Raw genomic sequence first — 26,300 nt, forward strand, 5'->3', positions numbered from 1 at the left:
GAAAGCTAAGTCCCAGTTAGAATTAAACTTGGCTAGGGATGTTAAAGATAACAGGAAGGGATTTTATAGGTATGTAGCAGCTAAAAAAACAGACTAAGGACAATGTAGGTCCCCTGCGGAACCTATAAGGACAACGGGCTACCCTGGATTTGCCGAAGGCTGAGGTTCTTAATGACTTGTGTGCCTTGGTCTTCACTGGCAAAGGCTCTGACCACACCACCCAAGTCTTGGAAGGCAGATGCAGGGATTGTGAGAATGAAGACCCTAGGCCTACTGTACGAGAGGATCTGGTTTGACACCATCTTAAGAACCTGAATTTACACAAATCCATGGGACCTGATAAAATCCATCCGCAGGTCCTGAAGGAGCTGGCAAATGAAGTTGCTGAGCCACTGGCCATCATATTTGAAAAATCATGGCAGTGAGGTAAAGTTCCTGACGACTGGAAAAAGGGAAATATAAACCCCATTTTCAAGAAGGGGAAAATGGATGACCCAGGCAATTACAGACCAGTCAGTCTCACCTCTGTGCCTGGCAAAATCTTGGAGCAGATTCTCCTGGAAGGCATGCTAGGGCACATGAAAAACAACAAGGTGGTTGGTGACAGCCAATATGGCTTCACTAAGGGGAAATCCTGCCTGACCAATTTGGTAGCCTTCTGTGACGGGGCTACGGAACTGATGGATAGGGGTAGAGCAGTTGATGTCATCTACCTGGACTTGTACAGAGCATTTGACACTGTCCCACATGACATCCTTGTCTCTAAATTGGAGAAACATCAATTTGATACGTGGAGAACGGAAACAAAGGCAGAAATTCTTTACTTTGAGGGTGGTGAGGCACTGGAATGGGTTGCCCAAGGAAGTTGTGAATAGTCCATCCCTGGAGCTGTTCAAGGCCAGGATGGATTGAGCCTTGGGTGACATGGTTTAGTGTGACATGTCCCTGCTCATGGCAGGGGGGTTGGAATTAGATAATCTGAAGGTCCTTTCCAACCCTAACTATTCTATGATTCTATGATTCTAACAAAATCTCAAAATTTAAATAATCATTTTCAGTACTGATCAATAAACAAGAACTTGTTTAATATTCTGTTTTATTCCTATTATGAAACACATTTCTATAAGCAAAATTCATGCCAAGCTAAGCAATTATTAGAAACAAAGAGAATCAGTCAACTAACTGGCTTTCTGTGGTGCAATCCATCCATGTATGAGTATTTAACAGAATCATAGAATCAGCTAGGTTGGAAAAGACCTTTAAGATCATTAGGTCCAACCTTTACCCCAGGACTGGCAAGTCCACCACTAAATCATATCACTGAGGGCCTCATGTGCATGGTTTTTGAAATTTCCAGGGGGGTTGATTCCACCACTTCACTGTGGAGCTTTTTCCAATGCCTGACAACCTTTTTGGTGAAGAAATATTTCCTAATATCCAGTCTGAAACTCCCCTGGTACTGCCTGAGGCCACTACCTCTTGTCCTATCACTTTTTACCTGGGAGAAGAGACCAGCCACTTCCACACTACATCCTCCTTTCAGGTAGATGTAGAAAGCAATAAGGTCCCCCCCGAGCCTACTCCAGAATAAGTAACCCCAGTTCTCTCAGATTTTCATCACAAGATTTGTTCACCTGACCCTTCCCAACCTTTGTTGCCTTTTTTTGGGGCCCACTCCAGCATTTCAGTATCTCTCTTCTAGTGAGGGGCTCAGAACTGAACACAGTATTTGAGGTGTGGCCTCATCTGTGCCAAGTACAGAGCGATTATTACTTCCCTGGTTCTGCTGACCGCACTATTTTTCTTTACACTTTCTTCTGGAGATTAAGGATTTTCATTACCTCCAATGTATAAATCAGAAAAAAACCTCTGAGAATTTATAGTGGAAAAAAAGCTAGAACTTTCCAAAAACTCCAGTTTGAAAAGTTTGGGACCAATTGATTAGAGCACTACTATCACTTTGAGCATCCAAAAATAAAGGCTTTTACTTTTCCCATATAATGATTTCTCACCCAAGGTCTCTAGCAAATTAGCTATAAAATGAGAAATATTATTTGAAGGAACCTTTGTAGAAAAAGAAAAAAAGTGTAGTTTATTCAATATGACACAGGAAGAAATGTGATAGAAAATGAGTGTATCTAAATAAAGGCAATATTCAGCTTCCATAAGCACCTACAAATTGCATATTAGGAATGAGATGACAGTCCTGTACTACACAAAATTGCTTTTTGTGTGTTGCAAGAAAAAGATTTAATGGAAAATATTATAGATGATTCTGTAAATAAAGATTGCATCATAATGTATGTGTACAAGTACTCCAAATTCAGGCTGCACACAAAGCGTTGATTCTGGTATCTGAATACTGGATTATGTATTGCAATATTTTTAAACATATTAATTTACATAGCATTGTCTGTTCAAAAATTCAGCAAAAAACAGGAATTCCCTATATTTATCCTTAGAAATACCTGAACTATTTTTGTTGTCATGTTTCCAGACAAACAAAAAAAAAAAGAAAAAAGAAAAACAGGTGCATAAGACAGATGCCTGGCTTTGAAGGTATTACGACTACCTGAATGTTCCAAAACTTTAGAATTTGAAAACAGAAACAGCTAGGTGAATTTAGTGTAATGTTAACTAAAAACGTGAATAAATGAGTGAGAAATTACACTTTATTTCTTAAACATGAAAAATAAATTTTTCACATTTTGTCTCTGAGTAGAGGCCAGGTTGGATGAGGCTTCCAGCAACATGGTCTAATGGGAGGTGTCCCTGCTCATGGCAGGGGGTTTGGAACTAGGTGACCCTTAAGATCCCTTTAACCCAAATCATTCTATGATTCTATTTATATCCTGAGATTGAAGATAGATGGCATTTAAATGTCCTTTGGAGAACCTTCTATTTCTCCACTGATGACAAGTGGAGAGGACACCTGGACACCAAGATTAGAATAGACAACTAACATCACTATGATCAAGTAATGCAAAATAATTCTCACTCTTCTTTTATATACTAAATTTTAAAAGGTGAATATGAAGTTTGCATTGGTTTAAGTATGAATTAATGGATGAACTAATATTTATTTTATCGGGAGGAAACTATTAGTTACTGATAATAATGTTTGCGATGAAAACTGAAAATTAGGTGTATGCTGTATGGATTTTTTATTCAGTGCTAAGTCATTTATTTAAACTTATTATAAATAGATGTATATTTTGCTGATCTAAAGTTGTATCATGCTCTAGAGTGGTTTTCAGATCCAGATACAGTATTCTTAAGCCATTAAATAAAGTAGAATACAAAAAAAGAATCATCATTGTTTCTAATAGTATAATAATAAGCTAAATTTACCACCAAATTCTGCAGCTGAATTAAAGTTCTGTTTAAATGATGCTGCATATTGTACGGATTTTACATGGCTCTGTATTTGTTGATGAAAAGATAAATTCTCAAGTATGCAAGAAAATAAGTTTCAGGTTTTATCATTCTTACAGCAAACCACTCGGCAGCACTGGTTTCTATAAATATAATTTAGAAACATTTGAACTATAAACAAACCCTGCAACTCTCTTTGTGAAAAGGAAACTACTCTTTACCATCACCGTGGTATAATGGCAGCAGCCAGATGTATTGCAGGTCAGGTAAACTGTTCAGCATCTGAATTTAGACTTGAATAGTTTTTAATGTGTAGCATCTAAATAGTTCTTTTCTCCATTATCAGAAATACATATGCTATATTTATATAATTTAATCCTTTATTGTCTGGAGACCTAGTATCCTTATGTGGATTTATATCAATTTACATACTTTTAAAAATATGAATTTACATACTACACAGAAGGCTTTTATTCCATATATTAAATTATTGTTTAAACTATTCTTTAAACTAACTAAGATATTTAGTTTATTTAATGTTATGTAAAATATTTGCAAGTCATACTGCAAGTGTACTGAAAGCTGGACAATCTGGGCTTCAAAAGAATGGTTAGATACTAAAAAAGGCTACAGAATCAACAGAGCACTGAGTTAAATTCCTTGCATGTTTCCCTTAACACCAAAGCAAATTATCCTCCTGTTGATTGAACTGCAACATACTCCTCTGCTACAACAAATTCAACATATCTCATTGAGAAAAAAGTCCATCCATTGCTTCTAAGTTTCAGCTGACTATCTGTTTCCTAATTGGCTAAAGATTTTTTTCTTCTCTGATAGTGTGTATTCCTTGTTTATCTAAATCTCTCAAATGACATCCTGAACTCCAAAATGTTCCCATTGCTGAGCTTCCTGTTAAGGAGAATATATCCCTCTTTTCACACAGTTCCACTTTACTTAGTTTCCAGTATTTGTGACTAACAAAAAAAAAGCAGCCTGTTTTTCTGCTGCTCCTTTTTAACAGGACATAAGCTATACCAAGTACTAACAAGGAAACAAATATTATCACGTCACAAACATTTAGAATTAAAGCCGAGACTGGTTAGATCATTAATAAAATTTATTGTCTAGTAAGTGTTCTCCACATACATGTCACCAGTTACCCTGGGACTAAGAATAATTTCTCCTTTGCCTGGATTTTATTCAAATTCATTCAGTCTTGAGAGGACAAAACCAAGAGGTGAGAAATTCAACAATTTTCTTTGCAGCTATCCCAGTTTATTTCAGTTTTTAAGCATTCTTCTTGATGAAAAAGTACCTTATTTCCTGTCTGTCTTCCAGTCCAAACTGAATTGGCCTTTGCTAAGATAACTCCACTAGATTAAAGAGCTCTTTATTTCACAGTAGTTTCTCCCTGTGGAGATACACTATAATCAAGGACATCGCATACTCTTCTTTTTAATAAGCTGAAATAGCCTGAGCATTCTAAGACATTTATTGCAAGACATGTTATCTTGTCCTGTAATCTTGTCTCTTTTCTTCACACCCTCCAAATATCAAGCACTATTTAAAAACGATGGCATGAGAACTACACAAAGTATTCCAAAATCCACTGTTGCAAACATATTAGCTCCATTCTTTTTCCTTTTTCTGAGTAATTTCCATCCTCTTATTAAAGAAGTAAGTTGGATAAGTCTGACATGATCTCACTTTAGTAAATCCCATGTGTTTGTGCTTGTAATTTATATATACATGTAGATATCTTACACAGGTATAAATGCATACACGCAAGTCAATAACTCTATATGGTGTGTGTGTATATATCTTTACAAAGATATATACACACACATATGTATAACTGACAAATTTTGAAATCTGAATTTTATCTTAATTTCCATTGTGATAACTTTCCTTATGATAAATTTCCTTTCAAGTACTTCAGTTTTCATAGAAGCACATCACATCTTGGCCCATATGTTCAAAATCAGTGTGATTATTAGAAACAAGTTCAAGCTTCTGTTAGGTGCCCTGGTATTTATTATAAGTATTGTTAAACTCTCTCAATATCTCACTGCAAGTAACATTGGTATTTTCTCAATTTAGCAATTAGAATCTTTCTTTTTTTTTTTTTTTGATGGATTAAGGAGAAATAATTTGAATCTGCTTTTGGTGCTTTGAAGCCTTGGGTGATATGGTTTAGTGTGAGGTGTCCCTGCCCATGGCAGGGGGGTTGGAACTAGATGATCTTGAGGTCCTTTCCAATCCTAACTATTCTATGATTCTATGATTCCCACATTATGTCTGTATTTAGAGATTTTTACTTTTTCTGCACTGATTTTTAATCATATTACTTGTATTTCCTCAACTTATTTCTAAGTTGGTTTTGTGGGTTTGTTTTTGAGGCAATTATTTATTTGTTAGAACCCTCTCTACAAGCTGTTTTTCCTTATTCTGGGAATAAAATATCCAGGAAGTTTTATATTTAAGTTTATTTTATACTTTTGGTTTAAAGATTGAATTGTCACGATCTTAGTGGGTCTGGTTGACTAGCTTATTACTAATTTATGATGATAACTTTTTATTTTTTAGCTGTTGCAATCAAAAATCCTAAGTGTCACCCATCCTTTCATTGTCCATCATTTTAAGCAAAGTTTGCCCATCATCACATGAACCAATAATATCTTCAACAATCAGTGTTTCAATGATACTCTCACATCACAAGTTTATGAATTTGCTTTGGCTTAGTAACTATTTGGTAAAGAAACCTTGCAGACACTACATAAAAAAATGACTGGCACCTACTTTTATTAGCAAGATTTATTTCCTACATTTTGACATTACTGAAATATAATTTTTCCATAATGATAATCCCTAGTAATATCTCTTTCATAAACTAACAGACAATGGCATCCATTGCAAATCTAGTTCTGCTAATCTCTAATAGACACTTTTTCCTATTTTGATATTCTTCCCTTTTCAGCTTACCAGAACGTGCTTTTTATGTGTTGTTCTTTATTATTCCCACACCTGTCACTCTATTTATCACTTTTATGTCTCACTTCATTTCTTTGATGAATAAGCCAAATCTTCTTACACATATGTAAGATGCACACAATAATTAAGCTATCGATACCTGTGTCAGATCTAGCTTCACACATGAACTAATAAAACTTTTCCTAATTAGGTGTTCTATCTTAACGTTAGTACATAAATAATTACATAACACTACAATTTGAGTTTCTTGTCCATTACAATTCCCTGTGTTCCAGCTGCCTTCTCTTGGTCCGCCTTACTTACAGTTTCATTTCACATTCAGACCCTTCATCCTTCATCTTTCTGCTCTAAGGTAAATAACTAAATCACTTGCAAGCATATTAAAGAGTAACAAGTTAATGTTAAGTGATCAATCCATGCAGTTCTCCATGATTGCTGTTTTTCATGGTAATTTATTGCCCTGCCAATCTTGTATCTTCCATTGACTTTAGACTATTAAATTTATTAGAACTGTTTTTGTTTGGTTTTGGTGTTTGTTTGTTTTGTTGTTTTTTTTTAATAAACTCTCCTTTGCATGGTAAAAGATAACAACATTATAAATATGCAAAACGAAAAAAAAACTCTAATAACTACTTTCAAGATATATATAAAATGCTAACTGAAATCTCCTTAGTACTTAAAGTCATATAACTAGTCTCTAGCATCATATTCTTTGGATATTTTTGTTGCTGTTGTTAAAAAATGACACAAGTATGTAAATGTTTTAAATAATCCACCAGAGGGAGTTCTATGAATAAAATAGAAATATTGACAACAAACATGAACCCTTGGAAAAAGAGTTTAAATACACAACTGCCGTAACTTCTGTTTTCTATTGGGCACTAAACTTCTTGTCAAGCTTATGTCAAGAAAATGAGAGTTTATATGGTCTCATCTTGAAATTTCCAGTGTTCCAAAACAAGAATGCAATGCAGCTATTTTATAATTACTCTAATCTTTGGTGGCATGAGTATTTTTAGTAATTACTGAAGTAAACTAAATTTAAACACGAGTCAGTTGCCAGTCTTTTATCATGGCACTTCAGTGTTACAGAATGTCCTCAAGTTTTAGTGTCATAAGTGTTAAACAACAGATTTCCCAAACATTTTCATCCCACAGAAAAACCCCAAGAAATATCCACATAATTCTCTACATCTTGCTCTTGGTGATGTTTTCCTTATGAAAGACGTTCAGATTATACCAATATATTCAACATTGTAAAAGCTAGCTAAATAAGCTAACACTAAATATGATGCTAGGGCACAATGTTGAACGACTTATACTAAAGGTTACAAATTAGGATAAAAGGTATTAAGAGTTATGAAGGAATACATGATACACAGATGATAAAGTCTTAACAGAGTGATTCTAGAAGTATATGTGTTTGCCAGCTGGCATAAACCAGCATACCTCTAATGACTTTAATGAAATTATGTCAGTTTAAATTAGATTATACTTTGCTTCTCTAGTTGCTTTTTTAGTAAACAATATCATAATGATCTCAAAATAAAGTAAGGCTATTCCTTTGAAGAAGAAACTGATTCATTTTTTGAAGAGTGTTTTAATTTCTGAACTAATTCAGAAGCAGTCATCTTCAAGCAGACTTTTGGAAAAGCAATTCTGAAAGATTAGAAATTATTTAAAGGTATCAAATAAAAAGATTTTTTTCCTTCTTTCCTTTTCTATTTTTTTTTTAGTTACTCTTCTTACTCTATAAAACAGTTGTTCTTTGATGCCAGGATGCTACTGGGTGTTACAGAAGTGGGGTCACATAACATACCAGGTTTGAGTGACAAAGGTTTTGGTAGTAGAGGGTGACTACAAGGGTGGCTTCAGTAAGAAGCTTCTTCTGTGTCCAATAGAGCCAATGCCAGACAGACCCAAAACTGCCCCACTGCTGGCCAAGTCTGAGCCCATAAGTGGTGGCAGTAGAGCCTCTAGGATAACATAAGAAAGGAAAAACTGCAGTGCAACAGTAGCAAGAAAGGAGTGTGAATATGTGAGAAAAATAACTGCAGACAGCCAGAAGGTTCTCTGCTGGGGGCAGGAGGTAGAGAAATCAAGAGTAAAGTTGAACCTTGGGAAGAAGGGAGAGGTGGAGGGAAGGTGTTCTTAAATTTGATCATATTTTCAGAAAATGTGAAAAACATTTTTACGTGCATTTTAAGCAATGAGGTTAACCAGTTTCTCACATATATTTTGAAACTAACACACTTTTTGTTTGTCCTGGTTGTGGTGGGGATAGAGTTAATTTTCCTCATAGTACCTAGTATGGGGCTGTTTTGGATTTGTGCTGAAAACACTGGTGATAACACAGGGATGTTTTAGTTACTGCTGAGCAGTGCTTACACAGTCAAGGCCTTTCCTGCTCCTCACCCCACCACACCAGCGAGTAGGCTCAGGGTATGGTGTAAGGAGCAGAAGCAGTTGGGAGGGGACAGTACAGACAGCTCATCCAAAGGATATCCTATGGCATTAAATTGTGCTCAGCATATAAAGCTTGGGGAAGAAGAAGGAAGGGAAGAACGTTTGGAGTGACAGTGCTTGTTTTCCCAGATAACCATTAGCGTGATGAAGGCCTGCTTTCCTGGACATGGCTGAATACCTGCCTGCTAATGGGAAGTGGTGAATGAATCCTTGGCTTTGCTTTGCTTGTATGCACAGCTTTTGCTTTATTGATTAAACTGTCTTTATCTCAACATATGAGTTTTCTCACTGTTATCCTTCCAATTCTCTCCCCTATCCTGCTGCTGAAGGGTAAATAAGTGGCTTTGTGGGGCTGAACTGCCTACCTGAGTTAAAAGACAATAGGTGAATATAATCACAGTAGAATTAGAGAATTTTCATAAAAACATACATCTGTAAAAATGTGTAGGACTTCAATAGAAAGAAAATTTAAATTTCATATTATCTGATCAGATTAGGTCAAGTAATTTTAATTACTTATACCTTGGTCTTATATTCACTATGTTGGAGATAAAATATCTATTTGTATTTAGATTAACTCATTGGGATTTTCATTAAGTACTATTAAGGGTAAGGTAATAGAGTTCAGTTATAACAGGGAGATGCAGTATTTTAACACCTGCTCATAATACAATTTATATTTAAGTGTACAAATTGCAAACCATGATGAAGATCAATAGTTGCCCAGAAAAATCTCCAAATAACCTGTCACTGCTTCTAGCAATACTTGGAAAATCCCACTGATTTCTCTTGGAGACCCCATGCAATTGATGGTGGCAATGAAAATAATACCTTGGAAAGCAGAAGAAAAGAAGAGGAGGGAAAAAATTAACACCATACCCGAACAGTGAAGCTAACATATGTTGTCATTTCCAGTAATCCTTATTGATTCTTCTGTATTTTATGTTTTTACAGCTATTTTTTTTAAGGTTTCAGCTACATATTCTCTGTGTAACACACAGTTACTACACACAACTATTAAAGTGTGTAACTACTTTAGATGGCTAAGAGGTTAAACATCCATATAGGATATATGGAAAGCCAGTAAAAAAGGGGAAATAAAAATGAAGAAGAAGGAGAGTGAGACAGGCAGGAAAAAAAATATTTCTGGCAAGGAAGATTTCCAGTCAACATTAGACAATATGGCATTTCTCAGTGCCAAGACAAAAAACATGATGAACAGTTGTCAAGGGAGAGAGGACACAGACAGTGTGATGCTGCAAAGTTCAATTTAATAACAGAACCAAAGCAGCAGATTAGCTGTGTCAGGAAAAAAATTCACACTCCCACACATACAACCCACACACAGTTCTACTGAAGCTGGCCCTAGACTGTGAGTTGGCACAGTGGAGCCTGGGGAAATGCAACCCTTTCTCTAACTCAGTGTTGCATACCTGCACAACAATATTCCCCTGTCCCTGCCCTTCTGGTATGCCAATCTCTGTTGCTGGGGAAGTATCAACAAAATCACTTTGTGAGTGTATTATGTATCTTCTTGACACTTCCATGTTTAATTCTTTTTTGCTTCCTGGCCCACGAACAAAGCTTATCACACTTTGTTTGCATTGTATTGTCAGCCGTGGCTCATTATATTCAGGCACCCAATTCCTCATTAAAGCAAGGTAATGATGTATCCAGGGCAAAAAACTTTCTAGAAGCTTGCAGTACTACAGGAAATGTTGTAAATGTGAATAATGTATTTCATGAACCAGCATTCACCGCAATTTTAAGGCTCAGGATGGAGTAACGAGCCAATGAGATGGAAAAACCCAAGACTTGTCTATTAATAATAATTGTTAGGGAGGTTTTTGATATAAATGAAGGAAGTGAAAAACATGCACCTTTCTGTTTCCCTGGCTCCCATTAGGAAGAAATATTTGCAGATGATGGGGTTCTTTTTCCAGTATCCCTGTATTATGATTGTCTAACAACTGTCAGTATTGCATTGAAGGGCACCTGTACATTGACAGGACACTGTAAAGCCTCACTTTCTGATATTGCTTCAAGTAAGAGCAGGGCTAAACTTTACTCCAAACCATTCTCTTTTTTTTTTTTTTTTTTTTTTTTTTTTCCAATACTAAAAGCACCAAGAGTTCTCACTCTGAGATTTTTGTCTTTATTTTTGCATGACCACAAATTGTTCCTGACTTAGTCAACAGAGAAATAAGCTGCCTGCCCTGCATTATACTGACAATATTATTGTCAGACAATAATTTAAAGTCTTTGCTATTATCACCAAATATTAAGCATCTGGTATGCCTTAACCCTTAAAAAGAAGGAGCAACATCTATGAATCAGTAACTCAATAGGTCTTCTTGCATTTGAAAGAAATTAGTCTCCTCTTGACTGCAAATAATAATCCTTACAATACCACCCGGTGCTAAAGAGAGAATCTCATAAATGGTTGTATGTGTCGTATATCAAAGTTTAATGAAAATAATATTAAAAGTTTTCAGCTCTAAGGATGCACCATTTTTAGAATGTGAGCCACTGATAATTGCAGAAAGAAAATCAGTGACTAGAAGCAAGAATCTTGGTGATGGAGTTTCTACAGAGTAATATGTCTACTAGTTATATACTCTTCTGTTTACTTTCTCAATCATAGCCTGATGCCTAAGATTCACTTTTATATTTTGTCCCATTCCTGTATCTTCCTTTTCTCGGTTTTTTCCTTCCAGAGCTCCCCATGTTATTTTCAGGTCAATCATTCTGTTCAGTGTTAATTCATTGTCACCACAATCACCACCTACATATTGCAGTTAGGCTATTTCTTCTCTGTTTTCCAAGAAGCCCACAGAAAGTACTAGTGGGTCTTCTTCCTACACTAAAGGATCTCTTCTCAATCCTAAAGTGTAGGGAATTGAAGACACAAAAGGCACGTACAGTTATGTCAGGTTTTATTGGTACCCCTGAACTGGAACTTCAATACATACTACATTTTATAGAATTTAGCCCTCAACTTCTGATTTTCCACTGCACACACAATCTGAGTATTCCTGAGGGCTTTTCTATTTAGCCATCTTTGGATACCCTTTTGTGAAAACTAAGAATGCTTATCCGCAGTACTTCAATATTGCCAAAGACATGTATAAATATTAAGTATTTGGTTTCACACCAGTCTGCAGATTCAAAAACTTTGAATTTATAGCTATAAAGTTAGCTGTCTTGATTCTCATCACTGTTTTGCATGAATGCCAAGAAAATCCTATAAAATTCACTGTCTTTGGAGTGCTTTTTTAGTGTGATATTTGCAGTTCTGTAGGTGCCAACAGAGATTCATGCTGATTTTGGGCATCCACCAATGCTTTTTAGGTTGAGCCTGCTTTCCCTGAACTATGTCTATGGACAGTAATTTATCTACGCCTACAGTTCAGTGTCATGAAGCAGGATTTAGAAATTAACATATTTTTTCACTCAACAGATTGAGATGTAGGTCTGCTGACCTGACAACCCATCACCAGACCCACTGAAGAAAGAAGACACACATCAGGGTAACCTTAATATGAAATTGTATTTCTGCTAGCACTTTGATGCATAGTATTAGTTCAATGGGATACTAACCATACTGTTGCATATTCAGTTTTCTGGAACTAAAATAAACTTCAAAACCAAATTAAAACCATAGGAACAGTTAAGTCCTACAAATAATGCAAAAAAAATAGTTCAGACAAGAGTGCTACTTTTCATACCAGCACTCTCTAGCATTTTGCCACATTGACCTTTTTCAATGTGGCGTTTAGGCAATAAAACTTAAGTTCCTGATGATAAAGAAGCCATCAAATTGTGATTAATGCACTATAGACTATTTGCTTAACTATTTTCCTGTAGATTTCACAGCATTTTACTACCAGCAGTTGTCTTTTCTGTTCCTATTAATTATCTTGTTGTCCATATGCTAGTTCTTGAAATGCTTTTACTTTCCTCTTCTCCTACTGAGTCTTGATGGAGTAGTACTGTAATGCACTATGTCACAGCTGTAATGAGAACACTGTCAACTGCTGATTATTACTTTCAAACAAGAAACTTAAAAAAAAAAACCCGAAGTGTGAAAAGTTATCTAAGAAGTAGACCATTCCTTCTTCTTAAAGAAGAAGAAAAAGAAAAAATAAATTGGAAACAAGAGTCATAATAATAGTCATAACAATACTTTGATATCACAATTAAAAAGAAAACAGAATACTACTGTAATATTTTTGGAAAGTCATACTAAGTCTAAACTCAGTTTTGTATGTAAATGATCAAAGTTTGTGTTTTGGTTGAAAATCACAAGCATTTCGCGATGTGTATTTGCACTGTTCTATTCTTTTTCACTTTTGCATATTGCTAGTATGGCTTTAAAGTTGTAAAACTGAGGAAATTCTAAATCTCAAAAGATATACTTTCAGGTTAGGTGTAATACAGTGAGCTCCAAACTGTTATTTCTGATCTCTGCATCTCTAGTTTTATTACTTATTTCAATTCACCTGGTTTCTTTGGAATTTTTTCATCTTAATTTAATAGTCTAAAGGATGATAAAGAGAGAAAGGGTCTTTAAAATGAGACCAAACAGTTGGAATGTAACAACTTTAACAATTGAATTAAACTAGAGAAGTGAAGGGATATGATATCTTTAATTATCATTCTGTGTAGACATAAGAACCACTTTAGAAACATGATTTTTTTTTACTCCCAAGTGTCATGGTTTAAACCAAGTCCCCCTACTCCCGGAGAGTTAGGAAGGAGAATCCAAAGAATGCAGCCCCCACGGATTGAGATAAGAACGGTTTAATTGCTAAGGCATAACACAAAACCCCTACTGCCATTTACTACTACAAATAATAATGATACAGCAAACAGCAAGTGAAAAGAATACAACACCCCACCAGCCAACGACGCATAACTCACTCCACCCTGCCCGGCTGAGCACCGCGTGCTCCCTCCTCCATTTTCCTCTCTAAAGCTCTACCCCTCCAGCTTTCTCTTTCCCAGTAAGCATCCTGGGCATCACGTGCTATGGTATGGAATACCTCATTGACTAGCCTGGGTCAGGTGTCCTGTCTCTCCTTCCTCCCGGACTCCCCTCCTCCACCTGGCTGGAAAAAACCTTGAACAAAAACACCCTCAAAACATGCTCAAACCATGACACCAAGCTAGTGTATTGAACAATTAACTCATCTGAACAGAAAATATACAAACAATTTCAACGTAACAAGCCATACTTTTCTATGTCCATATGTCAAAATGTACAAGATACATAACATTTTTTTCCAGGGGCAATCTGCCATGTGTAAGAAAAGAATTACTGACTTGGAAAGAGTCCCATAGACTCAATGATCAGTGATATTTCAGCAAGGTTTTGACACAGCATCTTCTGACTTCTGTTGTTGGTATTGCAGGAATAAATATTAAATTATATATGTGTACAACTGTGCAAGTTTTAAATAGTATAAACTTTCACAGTGCATGATTTTCTTTACAATGAGTGTTCCAAATTTTTTATTAGAATCTACAAGGTAAAAAGTATAAACCAAAGCCATTGCAATTTTTATAGTCTGGTTCCAATTCTCTCTCCCTTTGAAAAATGTATTTCATGGATTCATATGTCCATTTCAGTCATAGGTTTATAGAGTTAGTTTATGTTCCAATTAAATAACATTGATTTTATTTTTCCCATCATATCCCAGGAAAATTGCTTGCACAGTTCTTACCACACAAATTCACTTTAAAATGGGTATACTATGTACACTAACCCAATGTTCTCATTACACTGCAGTAGCTGCAAAATTTCTCGTTGCATAAACCATAAGTTTTTCACTGTTAAAAACAAATACATTACTATGGATTGAAATATCCTATTTCAAAAGGTTCTTTCTTAAAATATTTCCTTCAAAACTATTCCTTTTTTTCCTGCAAGTGTTAAGAACATAATATATTCCAATTTTTTGACAAATATATATTCAGCAATTTGAGTAACAATGTCACCTTCCAGTGTGTGACACAGTCTCTTTCCATAGTTGCTATAATACTGCAATTTATCACAACACCATCTATGAACACTATCCTAAGAAAACAAATGTTTTAGGTTATCCATTAAGTGTAGGATGTCATAAAGCCGGAACACAACTTGCACAACCTGCCATTTATGGTGCAAGCAGGACATTTTGTACTATAAAATATTTTGAAAATGTATGCGTCAGAGCACAAGAAACAGAAAATCACAAAATGCCTGGTTTTACATGATAACAATAGCTTGTTGCTAATAAAAGTCAATTAAATGTTAGCTCTGGTAATCCCATCTGTTGCACATTGCTTAAAAAATAAAACAAAATTGAAAAAAAAATCAGAATATTTTCTCCAGGTTGTCCTTGAATACACAGCTTATATCTAAAACCATTGAAAATGTACAGGAGGTACATTTGACAACCTCATAGAATACTTCTGGTTCAAAGTGACCTTTGGATTTCGTCTAGTCAAACTCCCTCAGTGCACATTTAATGAGCTTAGGCTATTCAGCAGCATTTTCAGTCAAGCCTTGAATACCTTCAAGAACAGATAAAAAAAATGTTCTCTGGTTATTGCTTTTCCAGTATTTGACTATCCCCATGGTTTAGAAATAAAGACATAAATAACTTAATATTTTAATTGGTATTTCCTATGTTCCAATTTGTGCCTCTTGGCTGTCATTCTGCATTTCCAACACTGGCACCATCTTCTCAGTTTCATTCCATCAGGTAAATGCAGAGAGCAATAAGGTTTCACTTAGTCCTCTCTTACTTGGGTTCAACAGACCCAGTTCCCCCAGACTTTACTCATATGAAGTATCCTGCAGCAACCAAACCACTTTGGCTCACTTTAAGTATATATATATATATGTATATATATATGTATATATACATATATATATCTTGCACTTAGGAACACCAAAGAAGACACATCCCTTTCATGCTTTCATGGGTGCTGAACAGCTAAACAGGGAAGCATCACCTTCAAGTTGCTCACTCTCACTAATACACCTCAAGATGTTGTTGGCCTTCTTGCTGTGAGGGTACTTTGCTGCCTAACATTTAGCTTAGTATCTTTCATGACCAGGTCCTTTCCTGCAGAGCTGCTTCTTAGACAGTTTCTCTCCAGCCTCTACTGGTGCATGGGGCTATTCATCCCCAGACTGCAGGACCTTGCACTTCCCTTTGCTGAACTTTGTGATGTTCTTGTCAGCCTGTTGCTTCAGTCTGCCCTCTAAATAGCAGCCTTGTCCTGAAACATATTGATATCTCCCCCTGCTAGTCTGGTGACATCTGAAAATTTGCTGAAGGAGAACTCCATTATATCATCTAGATCATGAATAACATTGTTAAACAGTACTAGACCCAGAAGTGATACAGGAGGGACATCTCTATTTACTGATCATCAGCTGCTCTTTTTACTACAGATCAAAATTCCCTGAGCCTGTCTGTCCAGTCAGCTTTTCATTCATCTCATTGTCTATTTATCCATGTGTCACCAACGTGATGAGTATTGTTACAATATCTCAATATGCTTCAGGATGAGCTGGATGAATTGAACAGGAAAGGTTTTACATATTCACTAGTTCCCCACTCCACTCCACCAAGTCTTACATGGAAAAGACTGGCTTAGATAATAAACATAACCAATAACATGATCACTGAAGCTCTTCAGCATAAAAGATCTTAAATATTTTGCATAAGGCACACACTTCACATAAATGAAATGGTTGCTCCATCTGCAGTCTAATCAGAATTCTCAGTAAGTTGAAAGGTCTATATAGCGTAAGTAAATGTCACTGAGATTACTTATGTGCTTATAATTAGGCTTGAATAATGTTTTGCTGTGCTGGGACTAATGACCCTTGCAGTATGAAGCAAAGAGCTGCATATACAAGAGTCTAAACACCTTCTACCACTCCGTTCAAAGGCACTTGAAAACATGCTGCATCTTCCAGGCTTGGAACTGTAACATATGTTAGGGTCCTTTATATTGCTAACATTCTGTGTTACAAGAACATCAACCACTTTATTTATACACATTCTTCAGGTTTTGGAAATTTTACTTATGGCCATCCTCCTACTCAGAGCATCAAGGTAATTTGAAGGTATCTTCCAAGTTTATGTTTAGTTATTCATCTTGGTGAAACAAAAATGTGGAACAAGCTCTAACAACTCTATAGTCAAACCACAGTTTCTAGATTCAAAATGATCACCAAAGTTTAAGTGCAATTTCTTGAAAGGTAAAGAACTGAAGGATTAGATATTTTTGAGGTATTTCAATTTCAATTTGAAACAATTGGGCTTCCATCAAATTGCATGACATTGAGATGAAGAAACTGACAGCATAACCTCAAACACCACACTAAATTTCTAAGCATTATCTATATGACATAACACAAGCAGAACCATGTTGTTCACTGAGAAAGAGAAAGCAAACTACGGTTGTGTTCAAAACTACCAAATATGAAAAAATTTTAAAAGAAATTCCCATGATCTAAAACCAAACTGCGATAATCTTTTTAAGGAAAAATATTACATATTTTTTCTCTCTCAATATTAACTAATGTAGAAAAGTAGCTATTATGAGAAGGGCTAAAAGTACACCAAGGCCCCAGAGTTCATTAAACTATCGTGGTCTTATGAAAAAACCTTCTCTGGTTACTATAAACATAGAATGGTTCAAAAATAAGGTATATTATAAAAAAGTCGTATACTGCAAAAAGAGTTGTATTCCAACAAAGTTGCCACCACAGTTCTGAATTAGACTTTACTCTGTTTCATAGACAGATAAGACCAAACACTGTGACTCTAATTTCTGAGAAATATGACAAGCTGATGAATTGCTGACTTCAAAAGTCAGCTTCCCTACATTTGAAACCCTTGGCAACTAGAACAATAAAGAACTGTCATTAAAAATGCTTATTAGAAGAATGCTTTGCTTTAGCTTATTGGTATGCTCAATCTCTCTGCTTTTATTTTGTAAAAATATATCACATATGCACTTTAGTGTACTATCATACAACTGACAATAAATTAAGAATTTAAAGTTATTATGGATATGGCTTATCAGATCAAAAATTTTCAGAAAATGACAGGGTAGTAAAACCCAGATTGCAATTAAGAAGTACAGAAGTCTTAACTCAAGAGAAATAAATACTTGTGCTGTCATTTTAATTAGCAGATTCATTAAAAAAACAAACAAACCAAAAAGGAACAAACAAAAACGCCCCTAAACAATCAAAAAACCAACAAAAATCACACCATAAAATACTGTCAGGAAAATTTCTTGCCTCAGAAATAAAACAATCCACATTTATTCTGATGTGCCTAAAAAAAAAAGAAACCAATGAAACTTTTAATTTTTGCTCTTATTTTTAACTTTCTGATTCTGATGCTGTAAAATGTTACTATCCAGGTTCCATTTATAAAAAATATAGGGAATGCAAACATAGAAATCTCTAGTGTTCATTGTTCACTAACTTTTATGAAGTCTACCTTCCTCTCTTGCTGCACCAACCCCATAACTTGCTATTTGGTAAATGTGTTTCCGAATGATTTTTCAAATATTATTTGGCTGTCCTTCACTGCTTTTCTTATGTTCCTCATTGCCTCTCCTTCTCCATGTACATATTTTATTTTCCTCATTTAGATTTTGCATTTCAAAAGAGCAATGTGGTATTTGGCACTGAAGACAAAATATCTCTATAAATACCAAGGATATTATATACCTCTGCTCATGGAAAGGGATATATAACTGTACAGTTAATGAATTTTACTTCCATTAGAAGCTTTTTCCACGCTCAGCAATGCTGCATTTTGAAATAAGTTTGTCACATTTGAATTAAGTCTGTTCATACCTGTGTCAACTATGCAAATGAAAATTTGTATTCATGGCTTCCACAGCTTTCATGGTTGTAGGAAACTGAAGTTATTTAATGCGACAGAAAATGCATTGGAAATTAACTATCTCCTGAAGTCAACAGGATTCTTGAATTAAGTGATCTGCCCTTTAGCAGCTATTTCTTCTTTAATACAACAAAATTGCCAAGCTCAAATGTCTTCCTCTCGTAACAGGTTATGTGAAATCACAAAGCAAACTGATTTTGTATATGTATTTTTACGTATAATATTTATTTATTTTTAATTAACTTTACAACTTGCAAAAAATCAAGTCTGACACTAGGCAAGAAAAATGCTTTTGGAAAATTAAAATTAAAACATTCATGGAGATCCAATGAAGCAAACCATTTTTATAAAAATGTATTGACTGTCATTAAAATGCTGTGAAGACACAAAAGTAATTGGTGGAGGGAAGCTGCAAGACATTTCCTAGGTACAATCAGAGACTTATCCTATGATTGCAGTACCTCAGCTGAAAATTAGCCTTTCTTTTTAGGAATAAGTTTTAATTTCACCTATGTAATTAACTAAGAAGCAAGATTATTCCAAGATGACACTTAACTTGAGTCACATCTCGGAATTATTGCACATTCTGTAGCATTTAACATATCTATAAATTTATTTTTACAAAATTATTTGAAAAACTGTCTTGCTCTCCATTCCCACCAATGCAGAATTAGTGTTTCTTTGAGATGTTTTATATAAAAAAAAATTTAGGGTACAGCACCATTACTTCTGGTCAGGCCTTGCTGTATTTCTTTATAGCATTATGGTTAGAATAATATTAATATTAATAACAATAATAAAAATATAATAAGATATTATAATAGTCATTATTACTATTGTTTTGACAATACTTGCCTACAGTATTTAAGAGACATAAAATGGGGCCAAAATGTATTTCTGGTGCTTAATGCAGAGTAGATACTTTTGACAATGCGAAGAACAAGATGAAAGGCATATAATTTCAGTCACTACCCTCAGTTTTTCTTTTTTATGGGGACATGTGTATCTATTCCATTTAGCTTGCTTATTCATATTCTATTAAAAAAATGTATTATGATGATTAGCATCCTAGAACTCACTATTCAGATAGTCATATCACAACAAACAGCCTTTTGCAATGACACCTTGGAAGAGGATTCACACAGCCAAAATTTTATATATGTCACTTGCAACTCAAAGAAAGCACCCTGAAAAGCTTTAAAGCAAGGGCCTTGAAGTGCTCATGTAAGCATGAGAGCTTTTAAAGTACAAGGATTTCCCCATTCATTTTATAAACAGGATTTACCCCCAAATCCTTTGCATAAGACAGGTGGAGTTTGTTAACAAATTCCCCCTTGCCCTGCTTTACATTTGCTGTTGTCACAGTGCACACTATTTTCCTGAAGGAAAAAAAAATGCTTTCTGTCATCCCAGAGACTATGTATCTGCTCTTTATTCTGCTCAATACTTGCCTACCCTTTCTTCATATTACAAGGTCTCTGCTTGTGAGTCTTCTAGCACACTCTTCAGGATATCTTCCTTGCACTGCAGAAGCTTTTATTGGTTATGCATGCATGTAGAAAAAATAATTACTTTTCTCTTATGTAGATTCCTTCTGATTGAGAGTGTTGGAGTCAAGAAAGGCAACAAGGCGCCCCTCCCCGACTCACAACTGGCCATCCACACCCTTTAACACAAACAGTAAACCAAATAGATGTGAAGTGCTTCACACCTAAATGCAATAACACAATGCCTATGCCTAAATATCATTCACTACAAAGCTTAATTTTTGGGATTATGTTTTCACTGGGTTGGAAGTTTAACCACGTACAAAAAGAATACTGTAATGGCATAATGAATAGATGTGATTATTTTTATCACTAGCAAGGAGAAAGCATGAATGGTGTGCCTGTTTGCAAATGTAACTGTAGTTACATCAGCACTTATTAATTACAACTCTTCATAATTTCACTGACATTAAAAGGAATCCCCACTACTGTAGGTTTCAAAAGAGCCACTTTTGAAATAAAGTTCCACTACAATATAGAATGATTTCAAGCCAAAAACTAACAATGTATTTTTACTTACAGAAGACACAGCAGATTCACAAGATCACTGCCTTACCATGGTGTAGTTGTGAGCCACCTTCATAAGCTCTGTACATCCTTGTGCATCAGCAAATGCTCGTATTCCCAAACAGTTGGATGGGTGCAAAAGCTTCATTAGAAAATGGCAGCAAACCTCTACTACTTGTGGGAGCTGGAGGAGACAGGCAGCTGCCAGAAGATTTTCAATGGTATCTTCTTTCAATTCCAGGCAGCCTGAAAAAAAACAAAAAGGATGCAAACTTATTTATTTGCTATTTACAAAACATGGAATATGAAAAGATTTTTTTATAAATAATCCAAGCTCTATTTAAAAAACTCTACAGAAAAAATGAAAAGAAGGAGGATTAGTCTCTCTGACTGGACACTTCAGGAACCTGAACATTACAGTATTAGAAATATTTCTTTTGAAACTACTATTAATTCAACTGCATAAGGATAAAAAAATAGACTGTAAAGTGTGGAAATGAAAAGAAGACTTAGGAATGCTGTATTTTTAAACTCAGACTAACATCTAAGTAAGCATCTCAGTATCAATCAGTCTGTGATTTCCCCTCCATACACACACTGAAACTAGTGATAAAACTGGCATTCTCTTTAGTGGTAGAGCAAAATCTGCAACCATCTCTCTGCAAAGAACTAAACAACTGTCTATCTTAGTATGACTAAAATCATTAAAATATCTTCAAAATAGGGGTTAAAAATCTTCAAATTTTGTGTTGGTCATTTGTAATGTGACTTTGGGATTAATTTTATCTGAGCAACATAAGGTGGGTGTCTCATAGTATATAGATCTTCTACAAGACTTCATATTAGATAAAAAACATATATGGATGCATAATATTTATCTTACTTTAATATTTATATTTAACTTAATTTTTTAATTTCACAAGACATGCTTTTTAACTTTCAGACTGATAAATTTAAATGAATAAAAGGTAAAATAGATCAAATTAAAAAATATCTCTTTTAGTGAGAAATAAGTGTCATTTTGCCATCAATGCTCCCCCCCTTCAAAGATTATTTTTAAATGTGGGGGTTTACATTAGTATCTCTTATAACTTTCTTACATTAATAATTTAAAAAACTAACTTAGAGAGCTCAAAGTCATCTTGGAGAACTGGAAAAAATATGAAATTAAAATATTGAAACATAATATAAATTGTAAGAAACTAACATGATTTTATTTTGCTGCACTTGGAAAAAAATAATTTTAATCTACAGGAGGATTAAGTGCATATTGATCTTTCTGTTCAAAGTAATATAGTTCAACCGTTAGATAAAGTCACTCTTTTCCCCAATCACCTGTTGTTTTTTCTATTTATTGTCACATAAAGAGAAATCTACAAATCTTAACAGATCTACTACATGGCACCGAGGAGTTCTGAAATCCTCAACATTACAATAGAATTCCTTTGAAAGGGAAAGCTGCTTAATACTGCAATACCAGCCCAAAATACAATAACCATTAATACTGAAGAGCTGATCTTTTCTCCTTCTTTCACTGTACCTGGGACTTTTAAGATGGAAGCTGGAAAGTTGTTCTTTACTGGATTTAGATATAAAACATCCTTTTGCAAAGGTCAGAGCATCAATCAGATCAAGCACACAGCATAATTTCAGTGACTTTCCTCTGCTTATTTCTATGTTTCTATTAGTGTCACGTGTATTTCTTTTTACATCATCTGACTTTTGCTCCTAATTTCTATCCATCATGTGTTTATGTAATATGGTCAGAAGGCACACTCAGCAGCTGATTCTTGGGTGATCCATATGTTTCTTAATGATGTTCCCACATGTGCTACATGCTTGCAGGTAACAACTTCTCATTATAGAACCATAGAATCATAGAATAGTTAGGGTTGGAAAGGATCTTAAGGATCATCTAGGTCCAACATCCCTGTCATGGGCAGGGACACCTCACACTAAACCATATCACCCAAGGCCTCTTCCAACCTGGCCTTGAACACTGCCATGGATGGAGAATTCACAACCTCCCTGGACAACCCATTCCAGTACCTCACCACCCTAACAGGAAAGAATTTCTTCCTTATATCCAATCTAAACCTCTGCTGTTTAAGTTTCAACCCATTATCCCCTTGTCCTATCACTACAGTTCCTAATGAATGGTCCCCTCCAGCATCCCTGTAGGCCCCCTTCAGATACTGGAAGGCTGCTATGAGGTCTCCACGCAGCCTTCTCTTCTCCAGGCTGAACAGCCCCAACTTTCTCAGCCTGTCTTCAGTATAGGGAGGTGCTTCCAGTCCCCTGATCATTCTCGTGGCCCTCCTCTGGACTTGTTCCAACAGTTCCATGTCTTTTTTATGTTGAGGGCACCAGAACTGCACACAATACTCCAAGTGAGGTCTCACAAGAGCAGAGTAGAGGGGCATCTAGAATACAGATCCACTGTGTCATGTGGAAGCTAGCAAAAGATGTTTTCAGGCTAAAATTGATCATCCCAGTGCCAGAAGGATGAAAACTGAAAAATTTGCAGAACAGCTACGAAAATTAGATGGACAGAGAAATGTGCTGACAAAAACAAAATTAGAAAAATGAAGTTTAAAATATTCTTTTCTTATGTGCTTATATTCTTATTATTCTTGCATTCTTATTTTTCAACAAGCTGAAAGAAGACTCTGGACCTACAACCTGATCCAGATAACGTCTGCATAATGACATAAACACTGAAAGAATCACCACCCTTTATGATGAAAGGTGGCAATGTCACAGTTTGGCTTTTTATTGCTTAATTGCTTATGCCTTTCAGGAAAAAAACAAAGGAAACAGTTGAAGCCACATCAATCTATTTATTTCATATTGAAGATATTTTCTGTTAACTTTTAGGAAAACTACTACTAGAAGGGTACTTCTTGGGAACTAAAAGGATTAAAATAACTTTAAATCAATAAAAATTATTACGTGTTTTATAAATGATGTATTTCTTTATGTAACCAACATGACCATTTTGAAGGAGATCCTTCACATTTTTATGGAAGAGTGTGAACAAGTTTGCCCCTTACGTATTAGTTGAGTAAACATACAATGGCTTCTGAGATATCTGGGGTATAAATACATTGTAACTTGGCATTTTTTAGCTAAATTCAGAAGCACTAATTTACTAACTATATCTAGTGTAAGAGCTAGAAAGTTACACTTAGCTTGAGTTAAAGTGTACTATACTCCTTTCTTTCAGTACTGCCTTATCCTACTTTTTTTGTTGTGTTAATGTTTGTCTTTGGTTGGTTGGGCTTGTCCCCCTTTTTTCTGTATAAACATAAGATATCACTTTTAAAGATCCTGTTTTTATAAAGCATTAGCTTCAATGAGAGGTAAGTATCTAACCTATCCAAACGGTTTGCAGGTCTAATTTATCTTCAGTTTTAAACGTCACGACACTTTCGTAAATTTCTTCACATGGTCTGCATTTGCTTTTTCAATAGAGTGCTATGATATTTTAATGTAAATTCATCTGGGATATCCAGTGTTTATCAGGGTCAAAGTTAAAAAAAAAAAAACATTAAGAGGCTCAGTATTTAGTGTCAACTCTTCATACAGTTTCATATTGACAATTAGAACATCCAAGCATCTACTTAAAGATGTTTAATGGAATATCCAAGGAGACATTGATACTACTGCTTTTTGAATTCACTTCCTCCTCACATTTTTATGCAACAAGGAGCTTACACAAGTACTTCAGTCTGAGCAAAACAAATTAACCAAAGTTTAAAATCTCATTTTCTATTAGATTAATTGGGATGAAAAAAAAAACCCAACAAAACAGCACAATGAAAAGAACTTTAATGGATTCTAATTATTATTCTAAACTCCAGTTCTATTTGTGACAAATTTTATGTGCATTACTATGCAGAAAATAAAATGCCTGTCTTTAGGATAAATCCTTATAAAGAATAAATAAATTTTATTATCGCATTACAAAATCTGAAACAGATATATAAAAATTCTCTGATATCTTTACTTTTCTGCTAAATGGTTTTTCCAAGGGACAATCTGGGGATTCTTTTTATTTATTTATTTTTAAACTTATCTTTTGATTTTAATCTTTCTTATACTCCTTAGGCTACACTGTTACAATTAATTTTGTCTACGGAGAGTCACTGCATCTTTGACCACTTTTGCATGATGTTATTAAGTTCAGTGTGCATCACAGCAATCAGCCTTCCACAGCTATTGAGCAATAGGTATCATTACAAATATGGTGGGACCACTCACTTGCTCTGGGCATAAGCAACAATTTTTAACCCAGATCCATAAGATATGGTAATATCATTTTACCTTACATGAACAGTATTTTTTTTCTGTCTTGTAAATACACTTTTACCAATTTATAGCAAGATTATTTAACATTCTTAAGACAGTTGTGAGTAAGGGTGCATCAGTGACATCATGGGAATTATCAAGAAATTAGAAACTAAAGTGAGAATTAATTTTGATCAGAGATTTATGTTTTTAACCTTTCAATTTCACATGTCTCAATCATGACACATGACACATGATCTTGTGTTGCAGTTCTGAAGAGTTTCTGAATGGAGTTGTTTCCATAGGCTAACTGGTTGTAGGAGCATAGCTTCTCTATTAGTTCTATTAGTTTTTTTCTTTTTTTTTTTTAAATAAAAGCGGTAAGCAGTATCAAGATAATATTTATTCAAATTTTGCACAGTGGATTAATTGCTTGTAATTAAGTTTACAAGAAGAAACTGCATCAACTTCCAGTGAAGACTAGAAAAAGCATATAAAAAAGGTGCTATGCTTCATATTGTTATAGTAGACCTTTTTCACATTGCGTATTAGTATCTTGCCAAATCTTAGATATCTGCCAGGTAGTCACCCGAGCTAACGATTTGAGATTTACCGTTAATGGAGAGCAATATGAGGTGTTAGAGCAGTTATATCTGCCTTGTACCTATTTTAGAATGAGATGACTCACTCTCTAAGAGCAGCTATTTCTTGCTTTTAACTATAAAAGGAGCACCTTCATTTGACCTAATGAGACACTGTCAATATTTGTATTTGCTGATAAGAATTGATGTCATCTGCTCCCAAATATGCAGAACTGGAATCATAGGAATCAAGAGGTTTCAGGTAATGAAATCACTGGAAATGATTCACATCCTTAAAATACTCTTTGGGTCCAATTCTGATTATAATTCTCTCTGATATTTTCAACTCCAGGTAATGACAGGATATTCAAATAAACAAAAAAATACTACCCCTAAAAAGGAGTAGTCTCTTACACAAACAGATAATGCAATTTAAATTCAGGGATAAACTTAGTATCAGCCCATTCCCTACTACTAGACTACTCATCTTACATGCTAGCAGCCAAAACTTAAACCAAACACAAACTAAGCCCAAAAGTATGCATGACTGAGAGGCGTGTTTACTTGAGGCTGTTGATGAATCACTTGATTTTTTGGCAGCCATTTTGGTATCA

General features: G+C 35.0%; 1 protein-coding gene across 2 annotated transcripts in view; it reads right to left on the minus strand.

The window, feature by feature from the left end:
• KLHL1 (kelch like family member 1) overlaps positions 1-26,300 on the minus strand; it is a 200,487-nt gene that overhangs the window by 98,158 nt on the left and 76,029 nt on the right. For both annotated transcript variants that reach the window (XM_013128792.2, XM_005148106.2), the window contains one exon: positions 20,865-21,061. In XM_013128792.2, the coding sequence (XP_012984246.1) occupies positions 20,865-21,061 (197 nt within the window). The remainder of the gene's footprint in view (positions 1-20,864; positions 21,062-26,300) is intronic.

The sequence above is a fragment of the Melopsittacus undulatus genome, chromosome 2 (assembly GCF_012275295.1).
Source record: "Melopsittacus undulatus isolate bMelUnd1 chromosome 2, bMelUnd1.mat.Z, whole genome shotgun sequence".
Taxonomy (NCBI): domain Eukaryota; kingdom Metazoa; phylum Chordata; class Aves; order Psittaciformes; family Psittaculidae; genus Melopsittacus; species Melopsittacus undulatus.